The 24,735-nt window shown below is 39.4% G+C and overlaps 2 protein-coding genes across 7 annotated transcripts in view; both read right to left on the bottom strand.

The window, feature by feature from the left end:
• LOC108245015 overlaps positions 1-2,400 on the bottom strand; it is an 85,282-nt gene extending 82,882 nt beyond the window's left edge. The window contains exons 1-2 of the mRNA XM_037973958.1: positions 2,274-2,400; positions 1,980-2,184 (exon numbers count right to left, since the gene is read on the bottom strand). The gene's annotated coding sequence lies outside the window, so the exon portion shown is untranslated. The remainder of the gene's footprint in view (positions 1-1,979; positions 2,185-2,273) is intronic.
• Positions 2,401-2,510: 110 nt separating this feature from the next.
• Positions 2,511-24,735, bottom strand: part of LOC108245011 (neural cell adhesion molecule 2) — a 444,548-nt gene continuing 422,323 nt past the window's right edge. For 3 of the 6 annotated variants that reach the window (XM_037973954.1, XM_025009465.2, XM_037973955.1), the window contains 2 exons: positions 16,215-16,422; positions 2,511-5,287 (listed from right to left, as the gene is read on the bottom strand). In XM_037973954.1, the coding sequence (XP_037829882.1) occupies positions 5,173-5,287; positions 16,215-16,422 (323 nt within the window). In that variant the 3' untranslated portion in view covers positions 2,511-5,172. Of the gene's footprint in view, positions 5,288-15,018; positions 15,059-16,214; positions 16,423-24,735 lie in introns of all 6 variants that reach the window. The other 3 variants (XM_037973956.1, XM_017431630.3, XM_037973957.1) reach the window with 2 other exon arrangements.

Genomic DNA, 24,735 nt, shown 5'->3' with positions numbered 1-24,735 from the left:
GGGATTAAGGTGCTGTCGGCACATGGCACCATGGGAGTCTCTGCAAAAGGAAAGATTAGAACCACCACCTGAAGGCTTACGGTGTGTAACTTCCATGTTGTGTTCAATCATATGTTTGTGTGGTCCGTCACTTGGTTTTGTTTGTCTGCAAAAAAAAAAAATAAATAACTCAACTTATTTCCCCCCCTTCCTCTTCCAAACGAGACTCAGTGTTTGATGTGCAGACTTCCTTTGAGTCCTTGTGGGAGATGAAGTTGGAGTTTGTTCCTCTTGTTAAATAAGGCACTCGCAGCCAGGATCCAACAGGCAGTCCGCCGCTTCCCTCCCCTCCCTCATGTAGGAGGAAGACGTCTGAGGAGCGTTATCTGCTGACTTCAAATGAGCTCTGAAGAGGGGGCAGCTTTGTTAGGGAACACTCTGCGTCCTCCACGCTATTCACAATTGTTTTAATTCCCTCTTTGAGCAAAAGCTTTTGAGCCTGTTTTTATAATCATTAAAGTAAGGCTTAAAGGAAGAGGCCAGATTTAGATGCTGCAGAGTTACTGTTTTAAAGTGGGAGTAAGGATTTAGGAATGACCTTGATCTAAAATGCGTCCGTCCTGAAAATGAGCTCCAACTTTAACAGCAGCAAAAAAAAAAAAAAAAGAAAGTTATTTAAGGTATTTCTAAGAGCCATCCACTTTTATTCCACATCAGCTCTAAAGCAGAAAGCATCACATTGTAGAGTATTATTGTACAAATTTACCCACTGTTGGTACCTTTTTCCCTTTTATTGTCACTGTTATAATACAAATATTACCACATTAAAACCATTCATTTTAAAGTCCTAAATTCTACAGCATTAGAAAGGGACAGTTCAAATCTTTTGAAGCAGGATAAGATACTCATTGCAAACTGTAAAATCAAATGAAATGGTGCAGTTTGAAAGAGTTTACTCAAATAATACGTTAATGTAAATAAAGCGTTAGGCTGAATCTGCTGAAAACAACAAGGAAGCTCCAGTCTGGCTGAAGTCTGTGGAAGGAAACATATATGGTCGAATCAGACAAGCGTAGAATCTAGAAGAAGACATTTAGGTGGAAATTTAAGAGCGAATCCGCTGCTAAACATAAAAGAAAAGAAAATGGAAAAATAAAAGGGTCAAGAGTAAATATGAAGACTGAGCTCGAAATTCAAACGTGTTCTTTGAACCTCAGTTTAAGGAGCTAACAGGGCCAAGACCAAAGTGGACCTCTGCAGTCTAAAACATGTTTAATCTGAAAAGCTTCACAGCAATAAATGAAGACTCCATTCTGTAAACCCTTACAGTGCCGTCAGTGTCACACGACTTCATTATTTCATCAGAATTCTCTGGTTACTTAAACCAAACACCAGCAGCTAGCTTTAGCAGCTTTGGTGCAGCCTGGGGGTTTTCCAGCAGGAAGATAATATTTCTACAGATTAGTCATATAATGCTGAATTAATAGTGATGTAAATGTTTAAACATGAACATTTACATGAACAACTGGGATACGTTTTGGGTTAAGTTGTTAAAAAACAGAGGAATCCATGTTGGTCTTATCGCAGCTGGGAGTAGCTGTTAGCTCTTCAGTCTTTTCAAAACCAAAATATTTTATAGATTAGATGTTAGCAGATTTTAATAAATATTTACAGATTGTTGAAACAACTGCAACAAGTAAAAAAAAAAAAAAAACAAAAAAAAAAAAAACTTTATATAATCTTTTACCAGAACTTAATTTCAAAAGATCTAAAGTGTCACTTTAAACTCAAGACTGTAAATCAACTAAAACAGTTTTTTATTTTTATTTTTTACAAAAATAAATGCTCTGCTTGTTTAAGCTTTATATTTTTTTTTTTATAAATTTAGACACGAGAACCCAAGTTTAAAACAAAAATACTAGAGATTTTACAACATTCAAACCACTCGTTTTCTCCAGCATGAAGAAGGAAATCTACAGTCTTCACATTCAAAAACTTACCTCTGCTCACTTGCAGCCAAACGTCTCCATAAGACAGCATGGATGTGTCCTCCCAAGAACCGTCCTTTGTCCATTTGGTCCTCTGGAGACTTCAGCTGTAATACGGAGCTTCGTTTCTTGGACGTCAGCCTCTGACTTTGTCCTTTAAAGCTGCAGACTGCTGTTCCAGGAGCTTCCACTTCACAGTCATCCTCCTGCTGGGTTTCTATTAACCAAAATTAATCATTTTCAACAACATTTAGCCTTTCCTATCATGATTTGGTAATAAAAAATCAATTTATTGAACCTATATACATTTATTTGGACTAATAATCTTGATTCTGCTCTTCCTCTGACTGACAGGCCTTGTTTGTAGAACAGGAAAGACACCAGCTGCAGCCAATTACAATCAACAGAGACCTGGAGGACCCACTTCCAGAAACTTCAGTTCTGCTGCTTTTTTTGGGGGAAACAAACAGTTTTACTCACAAATACAGAACAAAGACGTTTAAAGGCACAGTGTTAAATAATAAATGACAACTTGTCACTCTCTTCTACCAGGACATGTTTATTTACAGCGGCAAATGATACGAGTCACAAGTGTTCCACAGGTACGTACAGAGAAACACCAATAGTTCCCACCTCCTGCACAATTGACACTCAGCAGGGGACAGTCCAGGGGACACGGGAGGGGGGGGCGGGGACAAAGAGGACACGTAATGTACACTGAGCTCAAACACACCTGTTTTAACCCCGACAGAAGAAAAAGGACCGAGGTGAGGCGGAGGAGACGAGGAGGAGAGAGGGGATGAGGGGAGGGGAGGGGGTTAGACTCATATTCAAATACAAAAGAACATGTACAAATTGTATAGCCTCCAGGCACTGTGCTCCAGTATTTACAGTGATCGTAACAGGCAGCGAAACCACGCCATGGCAGGACCATCCACTTGAGATATGCAGGTACAAGGACTCGCTGTGAGGAAACGAAGCCAGCGCTGTGAGGTTCGAGATAAAAACCAGCCGAGTCTGAGAGGCAGGAAACAGTGGGGGGGGGGGCTCGCAGACACATGCACGGAGTGCTGCAGCCGGGGAAATTAATCACTGCTGAGGAGTACATAATCAGGATTTATTCATCATCCCGAGAGCCACGAGCGCCTCGTCCCAAACCCTCGCAGCGCTCAGGCCTTCATGTGGTCATCGCCTATGTGACTTGCAGAGCTGCGCGATGCATAAAGAGTCTGCAAAGTGTTACGTACATAGAATCTAATCTGAAAAAAGGAAAAAAATCATAACGGAGAAAAGTCGTAAGCTGAACTTCTGGGTTGGGAGACACTGAAGAACTCAAATGGGCATTCTCACACACATACAGATGACTTACAGTACTGTACGTGCAAATACATTCAACAGACATACATGCTCACGCTCCCATGCACGTATGCGCTCAAAACACACGTGTGATGGTGCATTACACGCCGTTAAAACCAGACCCCTGCAGCCCATAGCTTCACTTTGTACTCAAGTAAACAGCATTAACCTGACATCTAGTTGTACATCTGTGTCTGTCCAGTGTTGGCGACTACGACCCACAATCCTAAGACTACGGTACAGTTCTCCGAATTCACAGCATCACAACAATAAAAGTCGATCCTCTGACACATTCTCCAGCTAAAAGCAGCGATAAAAAAAAAACAAAAACATAAACAAAAAAAGGAAAGAAAAATCATTCGCTGCAGCAGCGTTGGGCCAACATGAGGGGGGGGGTAAAAAAGGCACATCAATGCCATAATTACTGCCTCCGTTGAAATGCCGTGAAATAGCCTTAGGGTATGAGTTTTCTTAAGGGAAAGCAAATGACTAGTAAAAGCAATATTATATCATCACTAAACTTTGGACCAGAACACAACAGAAGGAGGAGAAAAAGAAGGAGGGAAAGAGAGAGATGGAAAACTAATAATTAAAAAAACAGCTTTTTATCTGTTCCCAACAAAAGCTAAACCTTTTGTGTTTTGGGGGGGAAAAAGTAAAAGAAAAAAAAGACATCCTTTAGAGTATATTTACATAAAAGCTCTGTAAAATATTCTTTTTTTTTCACCTATGTACAGCACATGACAACATCAGAGAGAATCAGACCGAGCAACAAAAAGAGATTGGAAATTAAAAAAAAAGAAGGTGAGGCAGATCTGATACACAGAAACAAACTTACTGTGAAAACCGTACGACACGGAAATGTCCCCGTCTCCGTGTTCCCATGCTTTGTGTGATCACATTCATTGCTTGGTTTTTGCTTTCACAGCTGTAAAACGTTTTCGTTTCGATCTTTAGGGCGGACGACTTCCAACACATTCTTGTCAATTTTCATTCTGGAGGTTGTTTCCCGCTCTAACAGTGGCGAATAAATCATGCGTGCATGTGCATGGACATCTTTAGAGGCTGAGAACGGATGACATTTGCGTCCGTGTTCAGTTTTCCAATTATTTTTGTCATTTTTCTGTTCAATAATTACGCTTTTTCCACGTTTTGTTTGAGTGAAGTTTTAAGTAATACATTACTATTTATTCACTATGCCCCGTTTCACCTCGGAAATGTTCATAATTATGATTTCCTGACTTTAAATCCTCAGACCCTGCCATCTTGAAACAAAAAGCTGCTACATTTGCATCTGATTAGCTCGAAAATTAATTGAGCCGGGCTATTAAAGGCATAGAACGGTTGTTTTAGTGTAACACTCAAGCATGGAAACACAAGCGCCCTCACGTTTAATCTGACAGAGATGATTACAGACTTATATCTCCGTGTGTTTCGTTTCATAAGACCTTGAAAACCAGGGTATGGAAGTACAGATGTGTTTTAACTGCAAGGGAATCTCATGGAGGTTTTAACAAAATAAAATCTGTTAAAAAAAATTAAGACCTAAAGGAGAAAAGTGAGACAGAAAAAGGGAGAGAGAGAGAAAAAAAATACAATCAAGAGCCATCCACTGAATCAATAATGTGTCTAAAAGGTTGACTCTTTCTCCTTTCTCTCTATTATTTTTATTTACACGCGTTTCATTCGGGCTTGTTATAAACAGATATAGTATTTTACTCCACTATTTTCCAGTGTTGTCGTTTCTCCGGGGTTTGGTCTCGTGATCCGAATGTTCTTTTGGTGGCGAGGGGGGAACCGACCCTTTGTTTTTTTTATTTTTTATTTTTAGATTTTTTTTGCCTTCTCTTTATGCTTTGCTGTCGTCCGGCTTTATGTGGAGGCTGTTGTCGCCGTGCACTTTGATTTCAATCGTATCCGGCTTGAGAGACTCTTTGCCATTTTCTTCCTTCAACGGTAGCTTCCTGCGGTCAAAGACAGAAACAGAAGGCAGAACAACGGATGAGAGCCTCGCAGCATTTACTCTTCACAGACAGGCAATAAAAGAACTTTAAAAAAAGAAACACAGATTTTAGGAGGGATGTTTTTATGCATTTATGAAGCACAAATAATAAATGCTAAGTAAAGCAGGACTATAAGAGTGCACCTAATGGTTTTCTTAACAAAATATGCACTTTCTGACTTTAACGCTCATAAATAATTCACCTTTTAGAGTTTCTGGTGCTTGACTGAGTTAGTGTATTTGGATTAATAAAGCTGTATTTAATTGAGACGAAGAGGCAGTGGTGATATTAACTCTAACAGCCTCTCCATGGCTACACAAAGGGGTAATAGAAGAGATAATTAATATGCTTGCCTGTCTCTGGTCTGGATGGTTACAGACCTGTTCAGTTTGTCAGCTTCTGGTCTTTGGATGTCTGATCATGATGATGAGGATGATGATGATGACGAGGAGATGATGAGTGAATAAAGACAACCAAACAACGACCTAGCAGGAGTTTCTCCATCTATTCATGGGGGATAATTATCAAACAGAAACTGCAGAGGTTGTCCCAAACCTTCGTCTTGTCACTTTGATGGGAAGGTTTGTAAAAATTCTGCTGGTATTTAATGCAAATTTATTTGTTTTTCTTGTCATGAAGTTTAAATATAGATTCAAACAGAACCTAACCCCCCTCACCTCTTTACGACCACTTCCATTTTAAATGAGTTGCTGCTGTTGCTCAGTACTTTCTGGTTCATTATAATTCTCTGCATCAGTTCTGTCTTTTGTTACTTTTCTCAATAAGAAAGAACTAGCTGTGACATTTTGCTGTGGCAATGAAAAGCTGACGTGAAATAATCTGGTGGTTTGGTAGCTGATAGATGAGTGTGATTAAAAACTAGTCAAAACAAATCAACTAAGCAAAACTATTTGGCCTTATGAGACCCAAATGTGCCTTCCAAAAGCACTGGATTTTTAATTTAGAGCTCTCAAAAACACTTAATCTTATGAACAAATGCCTAAAACATTTACTTGTATTTCTGTTTGTACCCAGGTCCTCAAAGAAATATTTCTAAACAACTTAAAACCCTGATAGTTGTTCTCATTTTTATCATTTGCATTGCTTACATTGCAATAATGGCAAAATTAGATGCAGGTGGCAAATGCGACTCGACGGAATAAATTCCAACCGAGTTCAGGTCCAACCCCGCTGAGCAACAAACACAAGCTTCAGTCTAGCCCAAGGTCAGCAACCTTTACAATCAAAACAGACATTTTTTTGTCCTCCTCCTAGTAAATAAAATTTGTCCAGAGCCACAAAATCTACTTAAAGCTTGAAATAAAGACAATACAACTCATTCAGTCTTATATAAATACGACATATTTAAAAAAAAACCCTGTTTCTTAAACTATAACAATAAACACACTCAATGCAAAGTAATTAATCAAACAGAAAAGGTTTCCCTGAACAGTTTGACAGATTTTACTTTAGTAGTACACACTTAAAAGATTAAAGTACTACAGCGACCCAATAAATCTGTTTCTCTTCTTGTATGATTACTTTAATCTGTCACTGACATTTCATTCATGTATTTGCATAAAATCAGATGGAAAAAACGACTAAAATTGGACCTTTTTCTCATGGTTCTAAACATCATTATTCATTTCTACAGAGAGCCGCTGCAGAGGAACCAAAGAGCCACATGTGGCCCCAGAGCCACATGTTGCAGACCCCTGGTCCAGTCCTAGCTGTGGTTTAGACCTAAGCTGCATTTTAGCTGCTTATAACTTCATTTTTCAACACACATAAAGCTGAATCGACTAAAAACGACTAAGCGAAGTCTGTAAGTCACGCCAAAATGCTCAAGCGCACCAACCTGGACTTCACCACTAAATAATTGGTTGATTTAATGCCTGAATGTCATTTTTATCCACTTTTAGTCCCCATTATTATGTTTCTGACATCAATGTCCTCACCAAAAAAAACACAATCACTTTATTCAGTTGAGCAATGTAAAAAAAGAGAGACAGCAGTGGTTAGTGGTTAGTCTGAAGATATATTTATAATGTACTGTCAGACGAAAGCAGAAAACGCCATTTTGTTTGACGCATCATAGAAACATCAAACCTTACGGGCTGACAAGATAAGACCTCTGGTGCATCATACATCAGAAAAGGCGAAGCTGGACTTGTGATTTATTAAATGGCAGCCCCTGAAGTTGGATTAAATATCTCAACTGGAAGTGATTGTAGAAGGTCACGTTTAACAGAGTTGTACCACGACGTTTGTGTGGCCTGTTAACTCAGGAGGAAGCAAAAACTGCTTGTAAACAGGAAGCTTGACTTTCTTCCCTGGTTTTGACGTTGTTCATTTACCATTAGTCGTCCCAAGAGAATCTAGTAACTGCCTGTGTGTGTTTGTCTATCAGCAAAATATCTCAGGAACCATGGACAAATTTGATCTCAGAAATTAGATGTTTGTCTACAAATGATTAACTTTAGAAGTCAAGATTGGCCATCACAGGCCTGATTGGCCTTAGCAAACTCAAATACTGGTTATAACTTGGTCAGTTTTACAGATATTAGGCTAAAGTTTGGTGCGGTAGTAGCTGAAAGTCATCCTCAACACAGACTCTGTGTGTTAACAGAGCTTAAAACTTCAAGGAATAATAATTTGGATGTATACATGGCTAAACTTTTTTCTACAAACAAACAATTATGAATGGCTCACCAAGACTAAATTACAAACACGTGATTTCAAACACAAGCATGACTCCCGGATTTCCACTTTGTCATACAGAAGTAAAAAATGTTCAAATCCAAAATGCACACATTGCGTTAAAAGTTAAATTACTCAATTTCTAAAGTATTATCTGCGACACTGAGTGCTATCAGCAGCTTTTCTATGTTTGCTCCTCTTCGTCAGAGCGCTGTTTTAATTTTTTACCCTCCTCTGTTAAGCAGATCAATATTATTTCCCATTTACTTTGGATTTAAAGAGAAGAAAATAAACATGTACGTCATTAAGCACAGGCTGTCCGATTGCCTTTTCTCAGAATTTGTATATTTCCTGTGAGTCTTGTTCTCAGAACTGTGACACGACGACAGTTTAATCTTCAACATAATGTGGTCAAAATAAGAAAACATAATTACTTTTTGCTTTGTAAAAATGATGTACGGTAGCTTTCATGCATGTTTTGGCTGACGTGGCTTTGTCCAAAAGAAAATGAAAAATAAAGGAACTTATTTTTTCCATTTCAACATAACTGCTTTTAAAATGGAATATAAGGTATAGTCATAAAAAAAGCTTAATAAACCCTACTGGTTTTTCTGGGCACTGTTCCATTGAACATACAGTGTGAAGGTTGGAGATATAAAATATTTAGATAACAGTATTGTCCAATTCATTTCATGTGGCCTCTAAACACAAAACCCTAACCAAAAACCACTTACTGAGAAACCAGCAGGCATAAATACATGATAAAAATATAAAACCTGTGCATCCCAAACAGCTGTTTATATTAAAGAGAAAGTCCTTGGACTGAGATTTCATGCTGAAATACCAGAAAAAATACAAAAAGCAGAAAAAAAACAACACAAAGTATGAAAACAAAACAAAAAAATACTCTTTTCTGCTGCCTTTTTTGACAGCGATGCGGATCAAATAAAGGAAATCAATAAGGAGGAGCTTTCACCTATATCCACCATCCTTTGTTTGATGCTTCTCTGTTTTCCTGATCTAACCAGAAGATCTGGATTCAAGAACTGGGTCACATGCAGGGAAAAGTAAAAATAGACAACGTCCTTATCAGTGTGCTGATATGCATCAGGCCACCAGCAGGCCCGTATTAACACTCTTTAGCTGAAGGCTACTCATTTGCTGAGTTCACGAGGTCTCCCGCCTCCCTTTCTGTGAATCATTTAAAAGCTCGTCTGTCACCTTCCCTTAGAAACCATCCGCCGGTCGACAGTTTGGACGGAAACCTCGGCTTTATCCGCTCAGTCAGCTGAAAACACAAGGCGCTCCGCAAACACAGCGCACTGGGAATTTCACCTGATCTGAAATGAATGCAGGCAGGAAACCCGGCTGGTTAACCAACAAATACTGTTATACATGCTGAAGAAGTGGAGATGTTCACTTCCAACCCCGTATGTTAATGGAGATATAGAGTTACACATTATCACCCAATAAACAAAGCCTGTGTCATCTTTTCTGAGGTGTACAAACTGCGCCAGCAAATGTACATGAAAGCAAGAAGACAGTTAAGCAACCTGTGGCATTTTAAAACCACATTCATGTGTTTCTACTGATGCCAGTGGGGGGAAAAGTGGTCAAATTTACAAGGAATCTGAATCAGCTGAGTCATCCTCAAACTGCCAAGTTGGACATTTACCAAACTTCACAAGAGTTTTTTTTTTTGTTGTTTTTTTTCAGGTCGTAAATGTAAAACAGCAACACTGTGAGACACTGTACCTAATAAGCCCGAGTATTGCATTTGGCTAGAGGGGGGTTCCCCTTTGGTTGATTGGTGGATGCTCAAGTGCCTGCACAGTCGAGCCAATTTCATGTCTCATTAGCTCCATGCAAACCCAGATTGGACTTCAGATGGCGAGGCTTTCTCAGTTCACGGGGAAGGAGTGCTGCTCGCTGTTTCATCTTTCTTGAGTGTAAATCAAGAGGAGCAAAAAAATGCATTTGCTGAACCAACATATTAATAAAGTTTCATCAAAAAAGGGCCATCAAAAAGTTTAGATAATAGAAAGTTGGCAAATGAGAGGCAGAAATAACTTGGATGCTTTACGCTCTTCACACTTTTTACTCAACTGCTACAGATTTGAAATCACAATAATTAACAAGTCTTCACCTGCACTTTAGCGCTTTAATTTATTTATGTTTTAAGTGGAGCGATGAATCGTTTTCTTAATGTTTTAGATATTTGATACGTTTAAAACCAACTTCTGAATATTTTAGACCCTAAACTGATGTCTTTGGTATTTCTGTTAAAGCTAAATTAGAAAAAAAAGTGTCTTTATGAGGCTTTACTGATCCATTTTGAAACTGGTACATTCCTTGAGTTAGCTGCCTTAATCTTTAATGTCTGAAACAAAACTCATAAAAATTTGACGTTATTATTGCAGAACTTTGGCTACAGTAATCCCAACAGCAGTGCTGCTTCGAAACAAATTCAAATTAGAGGGATTCATTTGGGAAGAAGATTAATAAGTTGTTGTTTTTAATTGAACTCATCCAGATCTTTGGCTCAATTTAATGGTTTCTTCCTTCATTCATGGTGCCTTCCTCGGCCATTTCTTTCACATTTGTTTCTTTTGTTTTGGTGTTTTTCTGTAAATGACAACATAAAAGATGACATGTAGTCCATTTTCTTCAAATGAGAAGACTCTTTATTTTACTTGATAGATGGATGACTCATTGGTTGAACACACAAGCATCTTTTTACCCCAGTGTCCTTCTCCTTTGCCTTCTTGCAAAATAAATATCTAATTAGGATGTAGACTTTTCTCTGCTGAAGGAACTACAGCACTGGACTATTTTCTTCCAGACCTCTTTAAATAGCTTTTTTTTTTTTTTTTTTACCTCTACAACAATCATCACCCTGCACAAACACCGCCTCGGGTTTATACCGTTTCTGTGCACGCACTCTCAGAAGTTAATGCAAAACAATGTTTGATAAAGCAAAGCAGAGCACAGCAAAGGGAAATGCAACCGGCTCTCGATAAGTCTCTGAATGTGCCAGCAGCGGCGGGCCGGCGACATATCAGAGCAGGTATGCAGACGTGGATTTGTGAACTCCAGGCCTCTCCATGACACCAAAGCACAGCTGGGTGGCTCGTTTTTTGTTTTTTTTTTGTTTTTTTTCCCCTCTGGTGACGTTAATTAAGCACACCGGCCATCTAAAATCCCTGCTTCTCGTTGAGTCCCAACCTCCGAGAAGTCTGGCATCTATCTGCCTCTTTACAAGCTCAACTCTTTTAAGTGAGCACATTTCATCAGAACTGAAAGCCAGGGAGCTGAAGCTGAAGTTTGGTTACGGAGGACTCCTGGTTGACTCTTTGTTCACATAAAGATTAGTCGCCTTCTCCCCTGAACTGCTAGAGAAAATAGCTTGTTTATGCGATTCAGAGGAAACTATCCTCAAGCGACAAACATATATATTTTCTCCCATTACAAAGTCAGGAGTGCTTCCTCTAAAGCCTTTTAGCATCTCAACAGCCAGCTTTTCTTGCTTTTTGTTTGCTCTGGTGTTAGTCATCTCAGTCTGCTGCTTGAGAATTTGAAATTGAAGTGCTCTCTGCGAGTCAACAACATGGTCTTAACTCTATAAAGTCTGGTCAATCCAGCGTCTCTGTATACCTACAATAAGAAAAATAGAAACTGTGCTTGCAAAACAATGGTGCATGGCAAAAAAAACCCCAAAACTGTAGTCAAAAGACAGTTTTGAAATCTAAATGCTGGCTGACAAAAGTAGAACGCAAAAATTACCACCTAACCAGACAAAATTAGGCCTGAATAAACAAATGATCCATTCAACAACTGTTTTTGCTTTAAAATACCTCTTACATGTTAAATATTGAACTGCTAAAAACCTCAAAATTGTATTTAATGTCTGTCCAAGATGATTTATATTGTTAGTACTCCTTCAAATGTTTTTTAATTCTGTTTAAACTGCAATCAAAAGTCTTATTTTTTCAGCTATTTATGTGTAGTAAATGTTCCTGGACATTAGGGCTTTGGCATATCACACTGTCCATGATAACACCTGTAAAACATGTATCAGGAGTAGATGTACATCATTTACAGACCGTGCACATAGTACTGCAGTACCGTTTGGACAAAGTACCGTTTGGACATCATATATCAGGGGTTCACACCTCAACCACAGAGACCTAACAAGGTGGTTCTGAGACTAAAATATCTGTCTGTTTCAGGTTTTGTGCAACAATATGTTTAACTTTAACCAAACTAAACTAGAATACCTAAATACTTCATTTCAACGTATACCTGTATCTCTTTGGGCTGCACCTGTGGGCGACAAATTGCAAACGACTTTTCCCCCAACGATATTTGTGGAATTTGTGGAACAAATTCTCAGTTTAGTTTCTGCGAGTCAGAAAGTGCAAGAAATGTGAGATAACTTGAGCAGGGTTTGACAAATTGGGACTGACTGACTCGCATAATTGAGACATAATTAGGACACTTTGTGACTTGAGACAAAGAAATGTGCACGTCAATCATGGGATTCCAGTTATGCATTCGTAAGTGTCCTAAGTACTAACTGACTGTGACTTTAAAGAAAGATTTTAGTATTTCCTCACAGTTTTGTGTCAAACTAGTTGCCAACAGTTACAGTCCAGTGAGATTCAAGGAAGAGACTCACACCGTCATCCTACACAGCAGGTCATGACACGTAAAGATAAAATACACTTTATCTGTTTGCACTGATAAATGCCACAACCTGCAAGCTGCAATTAGTTTTTCCATACATCCTCATACATATTAACACACATTTTCTTGAGCTATTCAGGTTTAATTTTGAGGCTCTATGGCCTGCCCTTGCCACGTTGTTTTATATTCTTTGCTACGAGTTATCAGATATGCATGAAGTCATTGAAAAGTCTGGTGTCCTTCGAGTCAAATCTGACTAACTCTGGTAAGGAAGCAAAGTGTTCAGAAAAAAAACCTCCCAGCATCACCTGAACGCCTAAACTGTCACTGTGCCATGTCACGCCAGCCATGTTCAAGACTCGGCTTCTTGTTTCCAGGTATAAGACATCAGCACCAAACTATCGGTCTGTAGGCGAGTAAGGACTGAACTTTATGATGTTTGCCAGAAGCCTACTGAAGGGTCAGACAGGAGCAGGAATCTATTCCTGGATCTGACAGCCTGGAACTGCATTTGCCACCATCACCATCAACAGCGGGCTGCCAAGAACGCCCGGAGGTAGAAGTACAATTAAAATGAGCTCAAAATCCTAATTATTTCAGTGAGACTTAATATGTTCTTTTACATTTTTAATATGCTCAATTATGATGAGTTTCTTTGTTTTCTGTCTGGGTAGGGGACTTCTGAGCATCAGTTTTGGGAGGAAAAAAAGATGGAAAAGTCAGATAAAAGGTCTACGGTGAACAGGATCAACCTGCTGAGAGAAACAGCACACCTGAAAGCTACCTGCTCAGCCTCGGGAGCACACGGAGGGAAGCAGAAAGAAAGGTCCAAGGCAAGTTTTAAAAGCAGGACCTTAGTGATCAGTGATCAGACTGTGTCCTCACAGCAAGCCGGAGACGTCTCCGGTTCCTCCACACAGTCCAGAAACATGGACGTTAGGTGAAGTGGGGCCCCTGAAGTGGGTGTAGATGGGAGTGTGAATGGGTCTACGCTGCGCTGTGAGGGAAGGTGACCTGTTCTCTATCCGTCCAATGACAGCTGGAGTTAGACACCGAACCCCGGGTGGAAAAGTGGGGAAAGAAGATGGATGGATGAGTTCTGCCTACTGGGATTAAAGATTTTCAACAGATGCAATGATAATAAAAACAAAACAAAAAACAGAAGACTTTTCCACAAAGCAGAAGATGTTAGGAGAGAATAAATCAAATAATTTCAACAGTAAAAATGAAGTAGAAGTGATCATTTCAGGAAACAAAACAAACAAACATTTTTGTTGTTTTGACTTTTTAAATCTTGGTTTGTTTCATCCTGTTTTTTTGTTTGGATTTTTTAAATATATAAATACACCATTTCCTATTTTCTGCTCTTTTTATGTCCAAAGGTGGTGTGCATTTTGCAACTGGACTTTGCTGAAACTAAGCAGCTCAGTCTGCGCCTCGTTGGAAGTGAAGCCCTGCAGGGCTGCTTCGCTTGTACCTGAACGCCTCATGATCTCTGTCCAGCAGAGTCGATGTGTTTCTGTTTACAGGCCGTAAAACAAATATCACTACTCAACCTTTGCTTGTACACAACCTTTTACACCACTCGGCTGCACATGGTGGATTTCGGCATCAGAACGGACGTTTTCCGCTGCTTCGGTTTGTTTTTCTTCGACTAACTTGTCAAGTCGAATGAAGCCAGCGTCACAAAGACACGTTCTGCATGCTGTCTGAGCAGCCGCTAACTCAGCCCTGCAGCACTGTGAGCTTAGTGACTCAGCAAAAGTGTCCCCCCCCCTCATCTTCACATCCTCCTCTTCCTCTTCCTCTCCTCCTCTGTACCCCCTCTCAGCATTCCAGGCACTCGGCTCACAGTCAGACAGTTTCAAAACAAAAACAGCTCTGCTGAGGCCAGTGAATCTGACTCCGCGGGTTGCCGGCTCACAAAAAAACCCCACTTTGGCCGACTCCCTGCATAAAGCAACGGGACTAAATCTGAAAATCAATCGTTCTGTGAGCTTTTAGGCGGGGCGGGGCTCATACGCTGCATGCTGGGTGTCGAGAGGAAACAAAAAGTGGAGAATGCGTTCGCTTCTGCAAACGGCGCATGCGGCGAGACATTTCTGGAGAGACTGTTTGCATGCGTGCGCGCGCTACGTGAACACAGAGGTACGGGGAAAGCGAAGCAGCGACACCACCACCACCACCGCACGTGCACATCACGAGCGAAAAGGACAACACGAGCCATGCAAATGAGTGAGGCGGACGGGCTGCACAGTGAATGAGAGGCACAGACGTTAGTGAGGAAGACATAATCAGAGACATACTGTGGTTGAAAGGGTGGTTGGGCGGCTGTTGTAGGTGTACCTACAGTAAATAGTAAAAAAAAATCTCCTTTTCTCATTCATAGCAAATAGAGGAGGAATATAGGCTTTACATGACAAAAAGAGTTGCATTTCTATTTCGATAATCTTGCAAAGATTAAACAGTTACACTGCAGGTGAATCCTTAATCAAATGCAAACATGTATTTTTAAGAAAATATCAATTATAAGTAATTTCTTACAAATATGGAGATTTATTTTTCTTGTCTGAAGTTGGTGGTTTTACATTTTGGAGCTAATTTCTATGAGAGTTTTGATAAGTTTAATTATGGCTAAAAGTTAACCAGCAGAAAGCAGCAAAGTAAGAAGATACACCCACAGCAGATGTTCCCTCTGCAAGCATGAAGGACCTAATGACTCGCAAACATTGATCTTGTTACAGTGCCTTGAAAAAGTATGCGCACTCTTGAACTTTTCCACGTTTTTGCGATGCTAAAATCATCGGGACTTTATGCGACAGACCAACAAAAGTAGCGTATCACTGTGAAAATGAGACTTTTTTTTACAAATACAAATTTGAAAAGTGTGGCGTGCTTTTTGTATTCTCTGCAGCTCCTCCAGAGTTACCGTGGGCCTCTTGGCTGCTTCTCGGATTAATGCTCTCAGTGTCTGACCTGTCAGTTGGTGGACGGCCATGTCTTCCAGCCGCGGCACACTCTTTCTGTTTCCAGATGAAGGACTGAACGGAGCTATGAGAGATATTTCAAAGCTTGGGACGTTGTTTTATCACCTAACCCTACTTTAAACCTCTATACAACCCTATCCCTGACCTAGCCAGCGTGTTCCTTTGTCTTTGTGATGCTGTTTGATCACTAAGGTTCTGTAATAAACCTCTAAGGCCTTCACAGAGCACCTGTATTTATTCTGAGAATAAATTACAAACAGGTGGACTTCACTCAAGAGGGCTGAATACAAATGCAAAACTGAAAACCTTCTACTTCACAATTATGCACTACTTGTGTTGGTTTATGACGTAAAACCCCAGCAGAATACTTTGTCCTTTGTAGTCGCAATGTGACAAAATAAGGAAAAGTTCAAGAGGTAGGAGTACTTTTTTCAAGGCACTGTACTATGGTAATCCAAACATTTGATCTAATGAGTTTTAGGCTCCTGAAGAAACAAAACTCGATAAATACTCACAGGTAGGCAGCCTTGCCCTCCTCCATTTCTTTGCCCTTGCCGCTGGTGGCCGTTTTCTTGCTGCAGAGCGTGCGCGTGATGCACATCAGCAGGCCGCAGTGACGCAGGAAGAAGCAGCTGACGTCCACCAACACGAGGAGCAACAGCAGCGCCCCCAGGCCGAGGCCCACCACCGCACCGAGCCCCAGGCCGCTGAACAGGGATTCTGCTAAGGCAGCCAAACACACAACACAACACACACACACACACACAACAACCAACCACTAGTTAGCAATCTGAGTTGGTATGGTTCTTTGTTTTTCTCCTGCACGATATAAAAGAAAGGTCATGGTCAGGTGGAGAGCGGCGTCTCCGGAACCAGCAGGGATTCATCGTCTTGTTGAAGGACGAGTCCTCAGGTTGGGTTCCTGCAGAGTTGAGGCTGAAGGTCAGCTTCCTCACTACACAGCCCTCATTTTTATACACTTAGGGTGTAACAGTATTGTAAGAATGAAAACAGAAAAAACTACAAACCGAAAAAAACTCATTTTTTTCCCCCCCAGAATTGCACCAAGGTCAATAAATTCTTTCAAAGCCAGCTGGAAAGTGTCCAAACTAATCCGCGCTCCTCAGAGGAGGTTAAAATAATCTCGGCTATTAGTGTGAATTTGCGAAATGTCCTCCAAAACAAATCAATTTCCGTATTATAAAGTTTCTGTTACTTAGGGATCGTCTTCCATACTTTTATTTAAGGAAAAGAAGGTCCACAGCACAAAAATTGATGCGGCGATTTCTGGCTTCCTGTGTGTTTATGAACACAATAAACCTCGAACCGAAGATGAACTGTGAGTGAACAAAACACATTTCCTCAGCTGTTTATGCCCTCAGGCCTTCAGGTGTTTCGTGTCAACTGTCAGCACCTCTGGTCTCAAGTGCAGGAGAAATGTGTACATTTTCCAGGTCTACTGCACCTCAGCGCAGCTCAAGTGGCAGCATTAACATACAGAAGTTACCGTCTGAATCCTCTGGGCACCTCTTACTTTCTGGCTTCCGCCTATAAATGGATTCATGCGGGAAAGAAATGCTGGATTTTCAGGTAGAAGTCGAGCGACCGCTAAAAACACGCCGGGCTCTCAGCTGGGTTGGGAACGAGTGGCAGGTCTTGCCTTCGATTGAATTAATGACAAAATGAAAGCAGAGCGGTAAAGTGAGGCTCCCAGTGGGCCCCGGCTGAATAGAGTTGTGGCCCTAAGTGATCCCGGGGTTGAGCAAACAGAACATTCACTACAGAATCAGTGTTGACAGCTGGAGGTCAGACGTCGCCAGGAGTAATCAGAGATGGAGGACTGAATGAACTTTCCTGCTTAGGAATGCTCTTATGTGTGTATTCAGGAGCCTGCAAGTCAAAAAGGGAGATGAGACTTTAATATGAAGGGGGACTCAGAGGAGGCAGAGTGGAGGAGTCTGGGAAAAAAGCTCCAAGAAAGCAAAACATGAATGTTGGCAGAACTTTCTACCAATTATATACCTCCTAGTAAAACAAAAAATAGTAAATGCCAGCAGTTTTTAGCATGTTTTTACTGCATATTTGAAAGAGAAACTCAGACTAGAAGTCATCCAATCATTACTTCAGTAATCAGTGTCAGATATGATGTGTTTTAGTCACCAACATAAATAAATTCTGTCTAAAAATAAAGCCAGAGTCCAACTGATGGTTGCTGCCATATTGTATTTTTGGAGCTGGACTCTGTTTATATGAGAAACTCTCTGGAAGGAGAATTTACTGTTTCAGTATTCATTTAGTTTAATCTTTACAGTACACTTTAACTAAAACAAGGTCTGTGAGAGTTTAAGATTGAAATGGTGCCCTGATTTTAGTAGAGCAAAGTGGAAATGTATTATAAAAAGGATAGTTGCTCAAAGGGGAATAAAGAGGAAAAAAAAATCTCATACAGAAAAAATAAAGAATGAGACCAAGGAAAAACCAAAAAAAGACCACAGAAGCCCACAAAGCGACCAAAATAAAATGATAATAATAAATAAATGCAAACTGATCACAATGTAATCCAGAATTAAGACAAACAAATATAAAAAAATTAAGGATATATCAGGTCAGTCATCACTAAAGGGGACAAAATGATCTCAAGTCAACCCAAAAAGAGCAAATAGAAAATAAAATTATATGTTAAATGATCCAAGTAATGCAAAAATGTCAGAGAGGCATAATTTAACCATTAAAAATGCAATTTCACAAAAAAAGAATTTGTACTCCGAGACAAAGGTTTATACAAAGGTAATACAGCAAGTTTACTACACAGATGTAAAGATTAACCAATTTATGCCAATAAAATTTAATCCCTTTAAAGATATAATTAAAAGCCCGAAAGCAGGTTTGTTTTTACAAATGACCACATTTAAAAAAAAAAAGAAGTTTAGTTTTGGTTTCGCTTCCTGTTGTTTAGCATCGTTTTTGTTTTCATTAGCGGAGCCTACTGTTCAGGAGGAGAACTGCAGCAGGGCCAGGATGAAGTGGTAAACAGTTGCGGGCCATCCTTATTTTTCTTTATTTAAAAAAGATAATAAGTCTCAATAACTGAAACGGGATTATTTTGTTTTGTTGTCTCAGTGAGTTGAATCAAACTTGGATTGAACTGAATCGTATCGTGATTAAAAGTAAAGTAACTAAGAGTTGAATCGTATCAGGCCCTAATCAGGATTAGGAGCAGAATCGAACAGTATTGGTTTTGGATTTTGCTGCTCATTTAGTATTAAGACTCATTTTGTATCAACCACAGACCAGAATGTCTGCAAATGATCTCACAGTCAAAGACACAGAAAGAAACAATACAGCCACAAAAGGATGGAAAATGCCTACAAAATGATGTAAATGATAACGAGACAAAATGATAATAAGGACACTAAACAATGGAAAGGGTGCTAAGATGAGGAGAAAAACAAATACTATGACTAACAGGCCTGTTTTTCTGTTTGTCCCTGGTTCCAGTAAAACAGTAACAACAAATGACTTTAAATTACAGAAAAGAAAGTCGTTGTTTTTGGTATAAATCCAGTTGCAGAGCCAAAACAACAAAAAAATACCTGAAGTTTGAAGTCCTCCTGCTCCACAGTGGAAGCTGTTTGAGTGTGTCACAACCTAAATGACTCTCATGTCGGCGACTTTGTTCTCGACTCGGAGCTGAGACTACAGACGACGGAGCCTGGCAGCGATCCCGAGCACAGAGAGGCAGAGACAAAGAGCCCCGTGGCAAAGGCAACTCTAATTAAAACACTTTGCTTTTCCATGAAACACGGCACCGTGGGATTTGCAACTTCGAGACTGGATCAATACTTTCTCCACCGCCACGGGCTACTGTTTTCTATCTCACCTTTTTAAAGTTTATTTCAGCTAATTTGGCTGCTGAAGCCAGAGACTCAGAGACGGTAAACAACAACAATAACTCACCAGCTGCCCTGAAGCATTCTCATATTCCAGAAGACAGAAAAGAATAAAAAAAAAAAATACAACAACCCAGCTTTCTTGGAGCCATACTTCACTCACCTTTATTATCAGCCTGCTTTAGGTTCACAAGACTTTTTCACTGTTTACACTTTTTTTTTTTTTTTAAACAGTCTGTGGAGACGTTTGCTCCGAAACGGTTCGATCTGAAACGCGTAGTAATGTCAAGGGGGAGATTCTGATTGAAATCCATTCACATCAAACTTTCATCAATAAAGGAGTGAAACTCGGAAGTGATTTGCAGCAGCTTTTCCGGTCCGGACTGGAAGGAGCAGCACTTTAAACGTGTTTAAATTTTTATCCTTCACAGAAGCGGCTCCACAAAAAGATGGTGCATTACAGAAAACAAAACTCTGCTGCGACGTGGAGTTGATTTTATTTTGGATCTCACACGGTTGAATAATTTATTTAAAAAAATGTCAATATGCTGTTTTGGTTTCTGCTCGTTACTCCTCACCAGAGTCAGCTTCTGAGTGACACGTTTCCTTTGAAAAATGTTGTCCTAAAACCTACATCGTTGGTGTTAGCATCCACAGGCTGGATTTTTACCAGTTCAGTTCAAAACATGAACCCAATTTTTAAATGTTTTATCACATTTTTGGCCATAAATTTTGGTCCTAATTTGTCTCCGATCCAGAATTTTTGTAATAAAGTCATAGATATGTAGTTTTTATCTCCAAAAGTATTAATTTTGTACACCTTCATAAGCTTAATATTAATTTTTAATAGAGAAAAAATGATTTTGAATAAATTAAAGGACTTTGTAAACAAAAACATGGGTCTGTTTCTAAACAACGAGAATCTAAACTTGCCTTTTGAATGAAAAAAAATAAAATAAAAAAATCTTATTTTCTGTTCCTTCCTGAGCCGATGCTGACTTATCGGTTACAAGAAACTCAAATCTTTGTGTAAAGAATCAAATCGTGAAAAGCTGCTTCGGTTTCCTAAAACACAGATGAAACGTGCGGCAATGAGTCACATTTTTACCAACTTAGGCTTTGAAGAAATAAGAAAAAAAGAACAATGAAAAGAAACCAGAGAATTCAGAATAAAACTAAGACAGACGCCCACATTTTGCTGTGATTTCCTGCTGTGCTTAAGTTATTGATATAAAGATAAAAAAAAAACTTCATATTAAATCATTTGGTTGAAGAGAGCTTCTGCAAGAATAAGAACTAGAAAGTATTTTACTTTTTTATATTAACCAATTTAAATCCTTACTCTGAATAAGTTAATGCCATGTAAACAGTTGAATACATTTAGATATGTAGAATATATCTGATAAATATTAAGTCAACATCCTTCAGTTCTGCTTTCTGTCTACTTCCAATAGAGAAGCTGATGTTTGATCAGTTTTGACTTCTGGGCTATTAAGTAAAAAAAGGATCAGTTTGATTCAACTGGTTTGTAACGTAATGCTGATCGTAAAGTTTGTATCTTTGGTTACCCCTGTGGTTTATAAAACGGGCTATAGAAATTAAGTTGATTGATTGATTGATTGATTGATTGATTGATAGATATCTGCCTGGGCTGAGACAGCTGGAGACAAACTGCCAACGGCATTCATAAGGCAGTTTCCAAAATGTCTCCAAACGTTTGTAGGAATTCTCAGTTTCCTCGCCATTTTCCACAAATTTAAAGAAATTTGAGACAAACTGTCTCTAAGACTAGTCAGAGTTGTCGTGGGTGTCTGTGTCTCGTCTCAATACTCTTTTAAATTCAGCTTTGTGAGTCAGAAAGTGCGAGAAACGTGAGACAGATTTAGGAAGGGAAATCAAACCGTGACTGATTAAGCCACGCAAACAAACTGCGACCAAAACTTGGCACAAATGTGTCCGTACCGAATCAGGAAGTGAAGTTTCGTGCCTCCAACAGTCACAGCTCAGTGAGATACAAGCTTAAGTTGTAGCAACACTCCTCTGACAGTTTCCTTTTTTTTTTTTTTTTTGGCAATTTAAGCCACAGAAAAAAAAGTCTCCACCGCTGAAAGCAGAGTCAGGAGTTTTGGTTTTTATGACAGTCTGTAATCCTTATTTTTTCCTCCTGACTTCTTACAGAAAACCAGAGAACTAAACCCCGTCTTCCTCCATTTTGTTTGTCATTTCTTGTTAAAACGAGAGACCTAGCTCAGACATGTTTGTATGTTCTTCCTGTTTTAAATCAAAGTGAGTGACACTTCATTTCTTGTTCTCTGATGAAAGCCTAAAGGTCTAAAGCTACATTTCATTCTAAGGGCAGCAATCTTTGTCTAAAATTACAATCTGACATGGGCTGATTTAGTGCTACGAACTAATGTCCTCTGAATGGGGTTTGTTGATTTCAAACAAAAAAAAAAAAAAAATTGCTGTCAAATTTATTTGACTGTCGATTTTCAATTTAAATTCAAAAGCCAATTTTCTTGTCTTCCATCACTAACAATTTACACATGAAATCATGACAGGGCAATAATTACCATCATTACTGTTTTCTTCACCATTATTTCTTACTTTTCCAGGATAATTTTGGTCTTTTTCCTCCGTTTGACATGTTATGGCCCCTGGGGTTTGTTACGGTTTTTATTTCTGCGTTTCAAGATTTTGGACCTTTTGCATCTTGGTGTTTTTCTTTTCAGGTTTATCTTGGTTGTAGCTGTTTGCTTTTGTTTCCATGTTTTAGAAATGGGACTTTTAAATGGCTGCTTTGACAGCTGTTTTTGTTTTCTGCTGCTCACATCTTTTTTTTTTTTTTTTTGTAATTTATTCCCTTTGTCTGTGACCAAACAATCTCAGGGCACATTTTGTTGTTTGCAAATTTCTTTTGCCAAATAAAGGTTATTTGTCACACTCCGTTTCTCATTTTGGTTGACATTACTCAACTTTCTGGCGTTGCAGCTCTTTTTGTTAAATATAAAAGAGTGATGTTCTTTCTCTCCCACTGGAACAACGCTGAGCATCCAAAGCAAAACAAAACTCAGGTAGATTTCAACAAAAGTGGCTCAAAAGATTTGAAAAGAAATATATATCATGAATTTATAGCTTCAATTTGCATTATTTGAAATATGCAAAGCTAAATTTGGTCCACCTGTCCATAAGTATGAAACAAAAGATGACAGAAAAGAAAAAAAATAAAATAAGGTAAACTCCAACAAAGTCTAAACAAGGAATTATCGGTCCTGACACAAAGGGAGGACAAAAACAGGACAACCACAAGGAAGCAAACGGGACAGGACACAATACGGAACCTTCCACAATAACGAAACAAATTAAACTAAAGACCAAAGGCAAAAGAGTTGTTAATAAAAAGATATGAGCACTCAGGGACAGAGTATAAGAGGACCTGACTACATTACTTCAAAATCTGATCTTTTATTCTACATAAAAAAGTCCAGAGGACAGGCAGACATTTAAACAAAAAGCTGAAATAACGCTGCTCCAGAAGGTAGTGAGAATGTCCACACTAACATTAAAAACCCCAAAGGAAGAACATCCTGAGCATGGCTAAAGATTTGCCTTACTATAACTCTTATATTTTGAAAAAAAAGAGGTCAATTTCTTTTAAATTTTGAACCTTTTCAGTTCACAATCAAAGCGTAATGCAAAGCAAGGGGCTCCGTCGCTGACTCTGGGGGGTTCAAACTCTCTGCTTTCCAAAGAGTTCTTACTAAAAACACCCTTTTCCTTGTGAATTAGAGGTGCAAACAGGACAAAAATCACAGTTTTGCTGAATATCTGTGTCAGGCTCCCTTCATACTGGAGTTGTGATGAACAAAATAAGCCAGAATGTGGATGGTCTCTGCGGGGTTTTAACGAGGCCTTCAGGTGTGCATTAGGAACATCTTGGACTCCTTATAACGAGCTTAGTGGATGATTTTGAGCATGCACTCAAGATTCATAGCGAGGTCATGTTGGTTATATTATCACGGTGGCAGCGTATTCATAGTGTGGGGCCTGCGAAGAAGAGTCAGAAGCTGGACTGGGTCATGCTAGCTTCACGCCTCAACTACAGCCGTGATCATAACAAGCTTAAACATGACAGCCATGGCGATAGCATCATGCTAACATTGCTGCATCCTAATGCAGTCAGGAGGAGGGGCCAGGGCAGATAGAGCATGATGAGGGCACAGGAGATTGTCTCAGGGTTGCAGAAAACAGCAGGAAAAACCGATTTGGCGAGTAGTCATACCTTGTCCACATGGAAACACTGTGGTAACTATGCCAGGCCGGTATGTGGGGCTGTAACGCTGCCAGGAAAATAGCTCCAAAGCAGGATACAAGGTGTAAAAGCATGCACATGAAGTGTGCACGCTTGGTGCGAAATGAAAACTCAAACAGAAGAAGAGGACACCCTCGAGTCGGAGGTTACGAAAACATGAAGTCACAACGGTGACATCTCAAGATTTCTTTCACTCTGAAAACCGTTTTTCAAAAAAATAGCATTTTGGTGCAGCTAAAACATTGCTTTGCAGAGCAAGGCTGAAACAATAAAAAACTTTTGCTAATCACAAATATCCTTCCTGTGTGGATGACTCCTCAGAATGAAATATAGGTACAGTTTCCTTTACATAGAAGGAACATTTTGCTGTGATTCAGCCACATTCTTATCGTAGTGGAGAACACAGCAGGATCTTCATTCTGTGTGATGGACCTTCAAGTGGACAGGACCAAAGACATCCTTATCACCAACACAGACATCAGCTACATCAAGTCTACACTTTGCTTTAATATACTTTTGATGCAAAGTCTGAGTATTTTTAGGTGTGCTTAAAGAAGTGGTGTCCAATCCTGGTGCTGGAGGGCCACCATCCAGCATGTTTTAGGTGTTTCTCTGGTCTGACACATCTGATTTGAATAACTGAGTGATTAACAGGCTTCTGCAGAACTTTAAGACCTCTAGGACCAGGAGTGGACACCGCCCGGCTACAGGTGCTGGTCATAAAATTAGAATATCATGAAAAAGTAGATTGATTTCAGTAATTCCATTTAAAAAGTGAAACTTGTATATTATATTCATACATTACATACAAACTCATATATTTCAAATGTTTAT

This window comes from Kryptolebias marmoratus, linkage group LG23, assembly GCF_001649575.2.
Source record: "Kryptolebias marmoratus isolate JLee-2015 linkage group LG23, ASM164957v2, whole genome shotgun sequence".
NCBI classification, from domain to species: Eukaryota; Metazoa; Chordata; class Actinopteri; order Cyprinodontiformes; family Rivulidae; genus Kryptolebias; species Kryptolebias marmoratus.
This window is presented reverse-complemented; position numbering and strand designations above follow the sequence as displayed.